The 15,350-nt window shown below is 38.4% G+C and overlaps 1 protein-coding gene and 1 non-coding gene across 13 annotated transcripts in view; one reads left to right on the forward strand and one right to left on the reverse strand.

Annotated features, from left to right (window-relative positions):
• The window catches only part of mecom (MDS1 and EVI1 complex locus), a 131,855-nt gene extending 128,607 nt beyond the window's left edge, over positions 1–3,248 (reverse strand). For all 12 annotated transcript variants that reach the window (XM_041046036.1, XM_041046032.1, XM_041046030.1 and 9 more), the window contains exon 1: positions 3,099–3,248. In XM_041046036.1, the coding sequence (XP_040901970.1) occupies positions 3,099–3,135 (37 nt within the window). In that variant the 5' untranslated portion in view covers positions 3,136–3,248. The remainder of the gene's footprint in view (positions 1–3,098) is intronic.
• A 7,019-nt stretch (positions 3,249–10,267) lies between these two features.
• Positions 10,268–10,340, forward strand: trnav-aac. Its single transcript has one exon. It is a non-coding gene; the product is annotated as a tRNA-Val (tRNA).
• The last annotated feature ends 5,010 nt before the right edge of the window (positions 10,341–15,350 follow it).

Genomic DNA, 15,350 nt, shown 5'->3' on the forward strand with positions numbered 1-15,350 from the left:
TTGTATACGGAGCTTGGCACCAAGCGGAGCGCAGGCAAAGAGCTCCGCTCCGGGACAACAAGGGCTGTTTAATGGGGTCTCTATTTCACTTTCCTCGCGCCGGCCCGCTCCTTCTCACCTTTTAAATGGGCCGATCTATTAACCGTTTTAATGAGCTCCGCCAGACAAACGCGAGATGCATGGCCCATTGCACAATGTGAGGAGGACGACGCACTTCTCAGCTCTCCGGAGAGGAGAGGCGCTGACAGACGGCGAGACACCGAGGCGCGCGAGGCCTCTCTCTCTCTCACTCACTCACACGCGCACGCACACGTTCTCGCGCTAATATGGGGCGTAAATTTGAAAAAACTAAAATAAAATAACGCATCTCAAAAGTGTTAGCCTGTAACTCAACATTTCTGGAGAAACGGGGATCAGTGAGTGACGACTGACACAATGTGAAAAATGATTATCAAATGCACAAGTGTGTGTCTTGGGACGCAAACTGGATTTGAATGCTCCATTGCCACTTGTTAAGCCTCCAAATATTTTTCGTGGAACTTTTCCTTTAAATCTATATTTTTCCAAAATTAAGATTATACATGCTAGAGGTCTATAAATCACAGTATTACTCTGAGTGGGTTGTGCGTGATTAATCGTTATTGAAATGGCTCCTAGCAAATTATCAAAGCCCTCTAAACACATTATAATCCAAAAAGGTTTTTATTGAGACACAAATATGCTAAGTGGATCTTTAATTAGGCCTACGCCAAGCTATAGTTTGGATCATCAAAGCGCCCCCCAAACCCCCACCTCCTCCATCTTTCCGGAGCCCACAATTCACCACGGGGTGCGGCCTGCACGCCTTGGCTATACTTAGTTGGGAAGTAAAAACGAGTTTTGTGGCGCACCGCATTACATCTGGACGTGCGGACTAATCAGTTAGCCTCCATCAATCACTCTTACGTTTACTACCTCTCCATCACCTCCTGTATTACATTCACTCCCCCCCTTTTTTTTTTAATCACACGACTGTTCTGCAAGGAGGGCCCCGTACATGCCCGTTTTAACACGACTTCTTCGGACAGGCGGGAGGCACACACTGAACGCATTTACCAGCAGAGCCCTTATGAGGGGTCTGGGAATTTAAATATTCACTGTTGACACTGTGCAGACCTGGCTAAGGGCCAGAGCGGGCCGGCTCCGCCGGGGGACCCAGAACATTAAGATGTAGAAATCTTCCTCTTCCATCTGGAGAATTATATATATATGTATGTTTGTATGTATATGTATATATGTATGTATTTATATATATACACAAAGATTAATAATTCGTTGTATGACTTTGCAAATATGTAGAAAAATTGGTGCAGTTAGTCTCCTTTGTGTGCGTTGCTAAACACAGTATTTAAAAAAAAAAAAAAAACCTGTATTCCACAAGTTTTCTGTTTCACGGTAAAGAGAGACATGGAGGGCCGCTCCAAAGAAAAACAAGTGTTTCCTGCTGCTGTTGTTGATGTTGATGATGATGACTGTGTGTGCACCTACTTCCTTATTTCATGTCACAATATTTTCTAAACATTCAGTATGCTTATTAAACTTCACCAGGATGTCTGTATTGCAGCTACTATATGTGTGACTAATTAAACAGTAACTTGCTTTTAACTCACCACGTGCAACAGTTTTTTCCATAACCTGCTGCTTATTGGCGTTAACTGTCCAAATCATTTTAGACCTATGTTGCAGCTATTACACCATATTGTTTGATTTAGCTTTATTTTTATTATGCAGAAAAACGGGTCTACATGCAAAAACGGGATGTCAAGTTTCAGGTTCAGTCAGATCACTGACCTTACTGAAACTCTGTGAACTCATGAAAATCATAACGTCCTTTAAGTTGCACTTTTGCAAACGTTAAAATATCACAGACCTCGGTCATGACACTGTTGGCTTTCTGGTTCTGACAACTAATAAAATAAAATAAAATATGCAAAACAGTTCCAGACTAATGGTGTGCATTTTACAGAAAGAACCTCTACAGTTAAAAGTCAGGGTTAAGAGTCAAAACTCAAATGAAACGCAACACAACACAGAAATGTAACGCACAACACTAATTAAAAAAACAATGCAAACTAGAGCTTGATTGAAACAGCTTTAAAAAAATATATATAATTATTGATAATTCATTGTAGCAAATCAATGGATGAATAGCAGTATCAATCATCTACTTGCATAAATTCGTAGGCTATAGCTGATTGCGTCCAAGTAGTTAAATCGATTTCATGACAAGCCTGTTTCGATATTATACTTAATTTAATCAAACTCAGTGATTATTTTAAGTTACAATTTTATCCCAAATGAATTTTTGCTAACAGAGAGAGAAGCTGCGTCCTGCAATGATCAAATGACATGAAGTCTAAACTGTGTAAACTGAGCATAAAAAGAATTAAAACATCAAAGTCTGAGTCTCTTTTTCTTCTTCTTTTTTTCAGAATGGTACTTAATCTACCAATCAACACGCATTACACATTAATAAGAGCTCGATAATGAACAGCATGACTCACATACACAAACAGAGTTACAAACATGATCCCCTTCACTGAAAACATGTACCATGCCTGCCTAAATCCTCGTTTTCTCCTTGTTTCTCTCCATCAACCTGTTCTTATTATTGGTCTTATAATTTTCTTTTCCAAGTTGCTCCCCGCAAACTGAAGAGACCGGCAGCCCGTGCACTGCAGCAGTGTGCAGCGATTGCAGTACAACTGCCGATGCACAGGACATGGGATTTTAACCTACAATGCACTACACTACACTACAGCGCCCACTATATGCAACGAGCAATTCCAATAGTGGAGCGGACGCCCTGCACAAAGTTCCTCCATCGCTCCTTCAACTTTAAAGTTTACACTTCTCTTGTGACAGCTTTTAATTTTTTTTTTATTAGCGACAATGTCATCTTTTTGTCACTCTTAACAGGACAAAGTGAGGATCATGGTTTTCTGGTGGAAATGAAATCGTCACAGAAACTATTAGTAGACGCGGTGATAACAGCGACAGTATATAGGTATATAAGATGGCATGTTTCAAAAGGAAAAAGAAAGGGATGTTGCACCTACTCGTGGCCAGTTTCCGTGCCCTGCCTTTGGACCTCATGGTGCCAGTCTCTCGGCGTGGGTTTGTTTGGATTTTTTCTTGGATCTTTTTTCCTCCTTTTTGTTTTTTCTCTGTCCTTTTTCTCTGGGTTTCTCAATCCAAAACGCGCTATCTCTCCAGCATTGTCAGTCTGGACACCTTCGCACATGCGCACAGCTCGAAATCTGCCGGCAGCAAGTGCCAGAAAAAAAAAAAAAAAAGTTTGGGACGATTTATCACTTTTGATATTAACCTGATCCGGTCACGATGTGGTGAATCGTGGACATCTCCTTTCGCGTCAACTTTTCAGACGATCACTGAGAGCACTGAGGGGCACGCTGCAAAAAATGTCCAACGTTGTTGTAGCCCCCAAGATTCGATCGTGTGTTCTTGTTTATTTAACACGTGAGGAAACTTTGTAATTGAGATGCCTCCAGTGCAGTTTTGACTTGTTTCAGGGTTTTATCTTTAAATAAAAGCCACGTGTTTTAAAACAAAGCAACAAAATCAGCCAGACTGAAGAAACCCCTTTTAACAAGTTAAATCAAGTTAAACTTCCTTATGCACTAGATATCATTAAAAAAAAAAAAAAAAAAAAATAAGTTTTTTAGACTGAGCACTAAATGCAATGCTTTGTCAAGGCGGATATTTTTTGCAGTGCACTGGGCACCCCGGATCTACACAGTGCAGAGGACATTAATTATAACGATCCTTATTCTCAATCCTTGCTGCGCACCTTTTCTCTTTAAATGAAGTCACATAAATCAATGTTCACTTAAATTAGCAATGCTGAATGTAGTCATTAAAGAATTTTATATATTTTAATTGTGTTTTGACCATTACACCGAGCACTGGAAAATGAATGAAAAACTTTCCCCCCTCCCTCCCCCTCCTTGGGCACCCGACTGACAGCTCTAATATTAGAGTGCCCGTTTTCTCTCTCTCTCTGTCTTTGTACTGACAATTATTAATATGTTAAGAGCTTGGTATGAATGCCGGCTTTGAGACGTCTCTGTTGCAGTGCGTAAATTTCATCACATGGTAATTGCTGAAGTCTCGATAAGGATGTTTTGTTATTGATTTAACTTGGGAGGAGGACGGCTTTATCAAAAAATACATAAATAAATAAAGAGAAGCAAAAGACTTGTGACCAAACCTTCATCTCAGCGGGTGGAATAATGTTTAAATCAACTTTTTTCCCCCCTCTCTGGATTTTAAGAAAGAAAAAAAAGCCACACTCATAAATGCATGCCATCCAGGCACTAAAAGTCAATAAAATCACTGCATGTCTGCTGTTATCGCATAAACATTTTATAGAGGCATATTTAGATACTGAGTCATATATCAGCAAAATAGAGTACCAGTCAGATGCAAAAACAGCAAATCGTGATTTGTTACCATTCCTTTTATTGCTAAAAAGTTATGAAAAAAAAAAAAACAGTAAAAATGTATCCACACATCAGCCCACATATTGATATCATAAATGGGGGCAGCCTGTAGGTCCATAAATAGGGACAGCGTATAATTAAAGTAATTGGCAATTAATTAGATCCGCGTGAGATCATCCTGACCTTGCAGATGAACTCTTTAATGGGTTGTGAACTCGAGCTATCGATTCTAAAGTGTGTTGAAACTGATTGAAGTCGTGACATCATGCAATGTCATGAAAAAGGAAAAAAAAAAATCAACTATAAAGGGCAGACCAAAACCAAAGTATGCCATACTGTAATGTGGCAAATCCAGTTTCAACGCAGATCAAATCTCTAGCCCCCCCTTCTCTGTGCACTGTGGGCAATTAGGAAACCATACAGACCACACTGATCTCCCTTGTATTATTGCACGATTTCAACCACCGCTGAGAAAAAAAAAGTTTGAGGCAGTTTCAGTGCAAAGTGGTAAATAAAAATAAATGTATAAGTGTGTATGGTGTATGCACATCTGGGCAAACATCATCTCAAATAGTATTTCGTTCGAGTCATATATTATTTTTAAGTTGCACCATGTCCAAAAACGAGATAAACCTAAACTAAACCGAGACATCACTGAACTGCTATTCCTCTATTTAAACGGCTGAGTTAAGAGAGGTTAATACTGATACTTTATTGTGGTTGTACCTCACTCTACCTCTACTGTAATGACATAAATGGTGCTATTAAGTGAGTTGCGCCTATACGCCGCCGTGCCTGAGAAGGTGGCACGCCGCGCGCACACACAAACACACACACACACACATATATATATATATATATATATATATATATATATATATATATATATATATATATATATATATATATACACACACACACACACACACACAGATAGAGAGAGAGCGAGAGAGAGAGCAAGAGAGAGAGAGAGAGAGAGAGAGAGAGAGAGAGCTTCAGGCGGCGCGCTCAATTAGCCTAAATGGAAACAGTTTTCATTCACCGCAATAATTCACCCTTCTCTTGCCTCGTCTCTTCTCTCCTCTGAAGCACTTTCTCGATACATATTTTATTATGATACGCTGAACCCGGTGGCAGGGCGGAGCGGCGCAGAGATCCCCGCAGCCCCGTGGGTTGTAATTATTAGAAATTAATTGGGTTCGAGACCCCCACGGTTGCAAGTATAAACTAAAAGACCGATTCACTTTCTTTTTTGCTTGGCGTTTAAATCGCAAACAAACACCGGTTAACGACCGAGTCTAATTCTATATCTCGTCATGTTATAAAAGTCGAGTGAATCTTCATTCAAATAAAAAAAAAAATGTGGTAGATTTTGCTGTGTTACAGTAGTCGCGTATTCGGTCGTTAAGGGGTTAAAAGAATAACATGATCTGTATTGGGGCTGTCGAGGCAGACTAAAAGTGAAAAGGGAGCCTCCGGCGCAAGGAAATTACCAGCGCCCGCGTGACCTTTGAGCAAGGTAATCAATCAAGTGATCAGCAGGGATATTTATCACTGCTTTGTCCAACCAGACCTGTGTCTGGAAACAAAATAAAAGATGTAAAATGGGGATATTGATATTCTGAGATATAAACTCTTCGCCCAGAATTATTGGAAAACAAAACACATAAAATCAGGTGGACTATATTTAATTAAAACTTTCTTTTCAAGGTACATAAAACTCATCACAATCATAACAACAATAATAACATTAATAATGCATATTTTCTTTTTATATTAAAAATAATAATAAATATGGTCCAAACAACCAAAAACAGACAGATATAAAATTACTAAAAATAAATAAATGTAAAAAATAGAAAGCAGCCAAATTTCAACACTGGAGGCCTCGCGATTTATCTTGGCCATCACTGCCTCGCTGTCCTACATATCACGGGCCTTCTGCATTTTAGACAAATGTTAGGAACACGTGTTCGGGGAATGCTTTATTATTTACTATCTATTATCATACTTATCCGGCGAATATGTTGTTGCAATGATTTCCTGCTTTTTATTTATTAATTTATTTTTGTTGCAGTGTGTAGTGTGGGAACCTGCAACGATTTATTTGGCCCAGTGCATGCTGCCCCTGTGTGGAGAATTATCGACCCAATCAAACGCAGTAGCTTCCAATGACCAGCTAATGCAAAACAATAATACTGGAGAAGATAATCCATCTTCACCGGGCAAAGATTTGATGTTATTCCCAGTTTAAAAAAAAAAAAATTGGAGCAGACAATATCAGAATGAGAGAGTAACAGAGGAGTTATTTCTGAGAAACAATTCGATTTAACATTTGAGTTTTTTTTTTAATTAGATTCATTTTATGTTGTTTTTTTTTTTTTAATAATAGCTCGTGAATCAGAAAAATTAGGGCGACATCAAGCTAATATTGGATAAAATCAAGAAACAAACGCCTGTTCAACTTCAGGGGGAGGGGGTCCAAAAAGCCAACAGGAAAAAGATAATGGTATAACAAAACATAGAAGTTAGAACGATGATTTTTATATACACACCATGTATATAATAAACAAACGAACAAACAAAACTTCAGCCTAAGAAAAATCAGGTCCACATGCCTGATAAGATCTCGTGTTATTTTAAAAGTTTTTGGCATAATTTCACGTGCTGTTATCCTTCATTTATTCTATACGAATACAATGCCATGAGGTCTTAAATCACTATACAATCACATAAAAAACGATGCTACTTGTTCTTTTTAAGGAAGACATAATCATTTTGTCAAAATATATATCAGTGCATTTGTTAAGCAGAAATGTGTTCGGCAATTTCAAGATGAAAATAGGATAATTTAAATTAAAAAAAAAAAAAAAAAAAAAAAGAATCACTGCATTTTCCCCAAAATAGTGGATATGCGGATTATCCTAAGAGGATATATTGTTTCATTTATTTGTGAGCGATTGAATAAGAGGACGCAAAATGGCTTTATTTTTACCAAATTAAATTCACAAAACCATTTCAATTAATTTAACCTGCATGTTTTAAAACAATAAAAATCATAAAGAGCCCCAAACAGAACGCACCAAGACCACAAAATGAAACATGGTTCTGTAGTTGCGCCTCTCCTGCTTATTGAGTGAGACTCAATATGAAAAGACGGGCGACCTTGTTGTTGACAATTCTTATACAATTGCGCCCTCTAGTGGAGGGCCTCCAATAGTGTTTGACAGGAAATGGTTGAGTGACGAATGAGCATGTAGTCATGCAGCATTCAGATGTCAGCTTTTGCAGTCCTATCCAATGACTTAGGTAGGTGCATAGGGAAAAAAGGTCCATCTAATTGTGGGTTTTATCATTTGAAGGCTTGGTATGGATCAAGCGAATACTTTCAAAAGCTGAAGGTAACGTGACAGATTAATGAGCTGGCCTGCCTTGTACTGAAGTAAAGTGCATTTTAACAGCTGCTTCTGGACTCTGTATCCAGCATGGGAGACAGATTGCGATGCGCCCCTGAGATAATTTGTGGAAGAAGTATCGATAGGGCTGGTGTTGGCCTATAGACATATTTATCTCTGAGGACTGTTTGATGAGAGGGTCCACACACACACACACACACAAGATACAAACTCATCCCCATCAATTTCAGCTGATGTTCCCCTTGCACCGGTATCGTCAACAGAGGGTTGTGACAAGTAATCAATGGGACAGTCGATCAAGTTTATTTATCCCTGTTTCCAGTAACAGCAGACAGAGGAATCCCTGTCAGGTTCCCGGTTGCTGGGCAATTAAAAGAACATATGGATGGATGGGATGCTTCGGACACAGAGAGAAAACTGGTCAATAACCTATGACTGCTTACAGCACAGTTAATTTGAACTTGAAACAGACCAGATAAAAATCCATACATGGCTTTGTGAACAGTATAGACACTAACTTTATACATTCAGAGGTTGCCCAAGTTAATAATTGTAAGATAAGCTTTATCATTGTTTCTGACACTTTCACAGATAAGGCTAATGGTTTGTCTTCCTTACCTTACCATTTGTAGAAACCTCAACAAGACAAGAGACGGATGAAAGTGTCCACAGCAGGGAATGCAGCAGAGAGCACCATTTTCTCCAGAGGCCAGTGATACTGTAATGTTACAAAGAGTAAAATAATCAATACCAAGAGTCAGACCCAATGTCTGGTAGCTGTCATGTCATTGCCATACTGCCAGCTGTAAACCTGGTTTGCTAGCTGAAGTTTTAATTCATGTTAGCGCTAATAATCACAAATTATTCACTGTAAGTATTTAAGAAATTGTATTGTACAGGAACTCCACACCCAAGACAAAATCCGTTATTCCCAAAATGCTGGGGCAATTTACTAGCCAGCCATTGTTATTGGCAACATCTGTGTTTTTCCTACTGTTTGAGCAAACGTTTTGTAAAATATGGTGACATTTAAGCTGAGGTGCACCACACGGCCAAATGTTGACAGTTCAGTGGGCTATTTTTATATTTATGTCATTATCCCAAACCTTCACGTTAGAGTTTGGATAATTAAGGGGAAACAGAAGTTGACACACGTATGGTAGGTACAGTTTTGTTTTTGTTTTGTTTGTGTTTTTTTTTGTTTGTTTGTAGTTATGTGTAAGATGACACGAGGTTTGTTATTCTGTTAAATACACACTTAGTATATGTTCTACTTTGCCGTGTTGACAGCCACATACAGCCTCACTGGTGTTCGTTTTTACCTTGGACAGGTATGGGTTCAGTTCCTCCAATCACAAACGACTTTGAATGATGTCACTGAGGCCTTGAGTCCTCTGCTAGCTTGTTTAAGAGAGAAGGCCCATTTACTTTTATACGTTAAACGCAAAATGCGTTTTCGAGGTGCATTTCTTTCCATCTTCCATATATTGTATGTCGACGGTTTTTGTGACACGCTATTTGAACGCTATAACGTTATTTGAAATAGCGTTATAGCTTGGTCCCTGTTTGCTAGCATCCAATTTGTAACCCAAGTTAAATGAAACCAACTAGTAAGTTTGAAAACAACACAGAGGTGATAAAGAATAGGTCTTGGAATAAACTTGGAGGATATCTGCTTTTTTTAAAAGCCAGGAATAAGGCAGCAGCAGGAATGTGGACTGAGGAGTGTAAGCTCTTTACTTTCACTCCTCATGTTTCTTCGATGAATGACCTTGCAAAACAATCGTCGAACAACAAACGCCGAAACTTACCACAACAAGCTTATGTTTCAAAGACATCAGTGTTTTCTGGGGAAATCCTCGAGGAGAAATGAACTGACCAAGGGCTACTTTATTGTAAATTGGTGGTTATACTTTAACTTTTCAGACACCATTAACACGGGTCTGAGTACCTCTCCCCCCTTTCCCTCCCCCATATTACCGGTGAGCCGCTTCAATCATGGCGACTTAAATAATGACGGACCGCGTCTCAAGCCGTAACCACGCCTCATGTGGCAGCAACTCGGTGAACGTTCAAAGACAATCAGTGAAGATGTGTTGCATTTAAGTGTTAACATTATGTTTGACGCTTGGTTTGTGTATAATCTTAAAGGCAGTAATATACTGTATTACTCGGTAGACATTTAAGCTTCACGGAAACGACTTTTTTTTTTTTTTTACGCTTTTTAACTGTCTTTTAGGTCACAACTGATAGTGTCTTGTTTTGGTCCTGCTGACTGAAGAACACTACCAATTGATATCGATGTTGATATAAATATAAAAAGCAGATGGCCATCAATTGTCATCGCCAGTTCCCGTAGTGTAGTGGTTATCACGTTCGCCTAACACGCGAAAGGTCCTCGGTTCGAAACCGGGCGGGAACAGCAATTTTTTTTACTCGACTACTTTAGTGTTTATTTATTTATTTATTTAGTCCGAAAGGTTTAAATGCCGCCATACTGAAACCACGGATTTCCATCGCTTGCCGGCTTTGTAAAGGCGGGGGCATTTCTGTCGTGCTATATCTGTTCATGGCTATATCAACAAACTCTGTTTACATAAATTTTAGGAAAGAAAAACAAAGCATGTGAAGCAACACAAAAGTACCAAGTAAAATGTGTAAGCCATATGTAGGCCGAAATTATGTTGTCCGCACTGCGGTCCACCACTAGCAGAACCCTCAAGCAGAAACCAACATGGCACATTTGTACAAAACCGCCACAAGATGGCTGTATAGAGCAAGCTCAATATAATATGAAAACCGCATGGGCGTCTCTTTAGTCCTATATGTTGATTTGTCAGTAACCAAATTAATTAATTTAACTTCCCTGACGTGATTTTATGTCCTGGTTAACTCATCCACTGACTGAAAATTTCAAAGGTCAGACTACAATCTTACCGGTGACTTACCAGAAATGTGTCAAAAGTTAGATGAGCATTCCTACAGAATACTACTATTTATGCTAAATAGTATTTGGCCTACATATAACTGTTCTTGAACAAGACACAGTCAAGGATAAAAGGGCAGAGATTTTGTGACTTTTGTTTGCAACAAAAACTATTTTTGTTTTGTGGTTGTAACTTCTTCTTTGGCATTAAATGGAGATATTTAAAAACAATGGACAGGGTTTGCCATACGACTGCAGGTGCAAGAACTGTGTTGATTTTGCTTGATGTTGGATAAAAACAGTGAGACTGTGGGGCTTTCAATCAACATTTTATTTTCAGTATGTAGTTTTTTTTTTTAACAAGTCAAAATTTTGAGGTGCATAGTCATGAAGGGAGCATGAGCAACATGGACACAAACACAGACAAACAGCTGAACATTCAGAGAGAAGTTGATCCAGGAAACCTGGGGTTGCAGATTGGTTTTGCGTGTGTGTGTGTTGAATGGACTGTGCAAATGTAAGCTAAGCGTAGCAATTTGCTGCAAGATTTCGACTTACTATAAGGTACTATCATTTGTGTACTGTCAGTGGAGCTAGATAACTTTAGATAAAATGTATTGGTATGACTTTGCTATTTGGATTAAGATAGAATTAAATTTGCAGCTGCTAGATGTGTAAAAAATACGGTTGAAGCTGTTCAAAAGGGAGAGGTCAGTGTCAGCCTGTGCTTATAATTCAAATCTCTAGCTAGCCTTGGTCTATAAGATAGTCTCTCTCAAGAGTTATAGGAGGCAGTTTGCTAGGCTTGTAATATAATATTAACACACTACAAGTCACAATATGAATCATAGTTTGGCATTGCTAACGATAATTTGTTTTCACTGTTTTCTTCACCATCTCAAAATTCTTACGATGGAAACAGTTCCGTTTGCACCAAAATAAGAACATATTATTCCTGTTTCACCTCATTTCTTTATCATCCGCTTGGATCAGGATTGTAGTAAAATTAACTTTTTTGCTGAACTAAACCAACAATAGATCAGTGGTTTAATCTGTTGATCTGTGTGGAATGTGGGAAGCAGAGAGCAGACGTCAGACTCTTGGCTTGGCAGTGTGAGTTTCAGCCGCTAGAAATACATAAGTAGTATAGAGCAATATCACATACAATTTAGTATTGAAATGCCATTAATACAGCAGAAAACTGTGATACAATGTGTCTTAATAGTGTAAGTATATAAAGTGGGTAGTGTGTCATTGTAGTAGTGTTGTAACAACAGCAGACATGAGACTCTTGGACTGGCAGTATGAGTTTCAGCCGCTCTGGCAGTAAGAGCAATACTAACTTTATGGAATCATAGTGGTCAATCAGAACAACACTTTGTTATTTTGGCAACTAATGTGACACTAACACAGAGACTATCTGTGCTCACTATAGCTATCAACTGGGAGCAATTTGATAAAGAATCCACATTTATATGAATTGTTTCATGTATCTTTTTCTTAACAGAGTGTGTGTAAACTTCTACAGTATAGGTCACCCTGTATTAAATGTAGATAAAACACCCAATGGGCACAAGGGATTATGTATAAACAGTGCTATGTAAATATTAGCAACAGTTTCAATACTATTTGTAATCATATTTTTCAGTTGTGAAAAGTGTTGCAATGATTACTCTGGCATAAAATTATAATTTTGGCTTTAGTTATAATCAACACTGATTTTTTCATAATGCAACCCTTATGGTCTGAATCAAAATGCAATAAGCGCATGTTGTTTGTCTCATCAGCTTCTGTTAGAGAAGATTTTTTCAAGTGTTAGACATTTACCACTAGGTGGTGGTCTTATTGTATTTACTATGCTGTATTGCACCACTGCAGAGGAGCTTTCTACACTGTACAGGGCAGAGTCAGTACTGCAGCAATCACTGCAAACAGCTGGCTGACATCAAGAGTCATGTAAGGTTAGGGCATATATTTCTTGGAGAAAGTCATGCAGGTCAGAGTGTACCAAGGAGAAAATGAATAAAATCATATTTCAACAATTTAAAACAGCCAATGCTTTTGGTGGTTTCATAACCCAGTACAGTTTCACAGGGTTATGAAGGCAGCTGCCCCACAACTAAATCTAGACTGCATTTGTACATCAAATCAGGTAACGTTATATTATTCACATATTAGTTATATTAGTCACATACATACTGTACCTAGCCTTTATTAAAACAGACCATCACTTTTAACACCCTCCTCACATGTCTGTGTTTGGTTTGCTGGGCAGATTTCGATATGGAGATTTTTCACTTTGTTGGTAGTTTTACTTCAGGGGAATAAATCCATACTGGCAGAGCAAGTCAGGATAAGTGTCCTGAAGCTGTTAGGCAGGGTTAACAGGCCTCACTCCAGAAAACATAAAAATCAGGTTGGGAATCACAGAAAAAAAAAAAGGGGGACTAAACAATGGGAACTGTGGCCACAAATAGATACACGTTATGCATCACAATCCCCACATGAAACCACCTATTTGTTATACTATGCCAGGGTTAAAGGTATGGAGGAAGAAACGCACACTAACAGACAGATCAACTCTACAGTATTGCTTTTCCCTACAGGAAGACTTTGGATGTACATATAGGCCCTCTTTGCAGAGGAATTTGCACATGACTGGTTTGACTAGGAAGCAAGTGTGTGTGTGTGTGTGTGTGTGTGTGTGTGTGTGTGTAGTGCTTCCTTATATCCATAACATTCACAGCATTACAACACATCAAGGATACTGCGTCACTTCTAACACTGCACATTTACAGTTACAATGTTAGTAGCTATTATAGTTTTCCAAAGCACTCACAACAGTACGTCACAAATCACTTACTACCTCAATTCTGTGAACATAGATCAGCTTTGATCCCATTTACACTCTGAATTAAAATTACAACTGAAATACAGTAAACACTTAAATAGTCCAATGAACATCATTTCAAACCAATGTTTTATGTCTCATAAGCTTCTGCTAGTGAGTTTATTTGATGTGGTAGGCATTTACCACTAGGTGGCAGCCATACTGTATTTACTGTGCTGTGATATAGCATGGTTAAACCATACTACATCAGAATTCAGTCTTCAAGTAGGTTCAGATGGGCCAATACATACACAAGAACATTAGGACTTTTTGTATTTTCATATTTTTTTATACATTTCCCATGAATGCTCCTGTAAATGGCATTTTTGCCTACTAGATTTTTGTGTCTCTGGTCACATAACTCAGGTTTTTTTTTCATATTAGGTTGAACATTCCATTACAAACGTGGGTTATCATAAATTTACTGTAGAGCTCTTCTTGATATATCTATCTTCCATTTGCTCAGGGAATTTTATGCCAAGTGTAAATGGGATCTAATAAAGATTGATCCAATACAGTTAAATCTGTCTAATGTAGATATATGAACCTAATGTCAATACATTGGTCCAGCTGAGATACATTAGTAAAGTGTAGATACATACGTTGGTACGATGAAGAGTGCCTTGGACAGACAGAGTTGCCATCATAGCCAGTCCAGACACATCTTTAAAGTGCCTCATAACAGTTTATTGCATAATCTGATGTCTGTCTTATTGCTTCCATTGAAAGCAAGAAGGGAAATGCACTCCAGTATTAGAGAGCAGCAGGCTGTCAGAAGTGAACAATTAGAAAAATAAGATAAAATCTTGTCACAGAGCTCTGTTCCAGCGGGACAACATGTAGTCAGACAATGCTTAAAACCATTCTGTCACAATGGGTTTGTCAGATGCTCAGTCAAACATGACAAACACAATGTGAAAATGTTGGTTTTTGTTAACTGTTGTAATATAAAAGAACATGAACATTTCCCATGATTTCTTGTTTTGTGCAGCCACTCTGAACAGTGGTAAAGTGCTGTATTATTCGTATGCAAGGCCAGTGTACTCTCGCTCTGGTAGCAAAGTGGCTATTAGTATGTGAATATATGTGTCAATTTTTATGTGTGTGCGTATGTTTCCAAGGAGCTTTCAGCTAACTAAGCTATTCAAGCTATGTATGTGGGTGTGGCAGGTCACGACTGCCAGCTTCACAGAAGTGACCTCTTCTACTGAGAGTCGCATAGTGATCCAGTTTCCAATGGGCATTTTAGCACTAAGTTCATCCCTGCTGACTTATCATAGAATGAAGTAGTAAAGTGAAGTGAAATTGGACTTTTGTTGACTTTTCCTTTCCTTTTTCTTTTCTTAAACAAAATGTGATTACTTATAAGATATATATATATATGATCATTTTGTCAATTTACTCCCAACAACTCTCAGCTCCCACAACAGTGCTATAGTACTATTATTAGTACAGTACAGTACAGTACTATTTATAAAACTCACAACAAACATCTTACAATTTTGAATGCCCTAAGTTTTTAGATACAGTCACAGCAAGTAGTTGTTGGCTAATCTGAACTCTGAACTGAGGGAAACACTGAAAGTATTGGCTGGTTGTAGAGTTACACACAACAA

This window comes from Toxotes jaculatrix, chromosome 9 (assembly GCF_017976425.1).
Source record: "Toxotes jaculatrix isolate fToxJac2 chromosome 9, fToxJac2.pri, whole genome shotgun sequence".
Taxonomy (NCBI): domain Eukaryota; kingdom Metazoa; phylum Chordata; class Actinopteri; family Toxotidae; genus Toxotes; species Toxotes jaculatrix.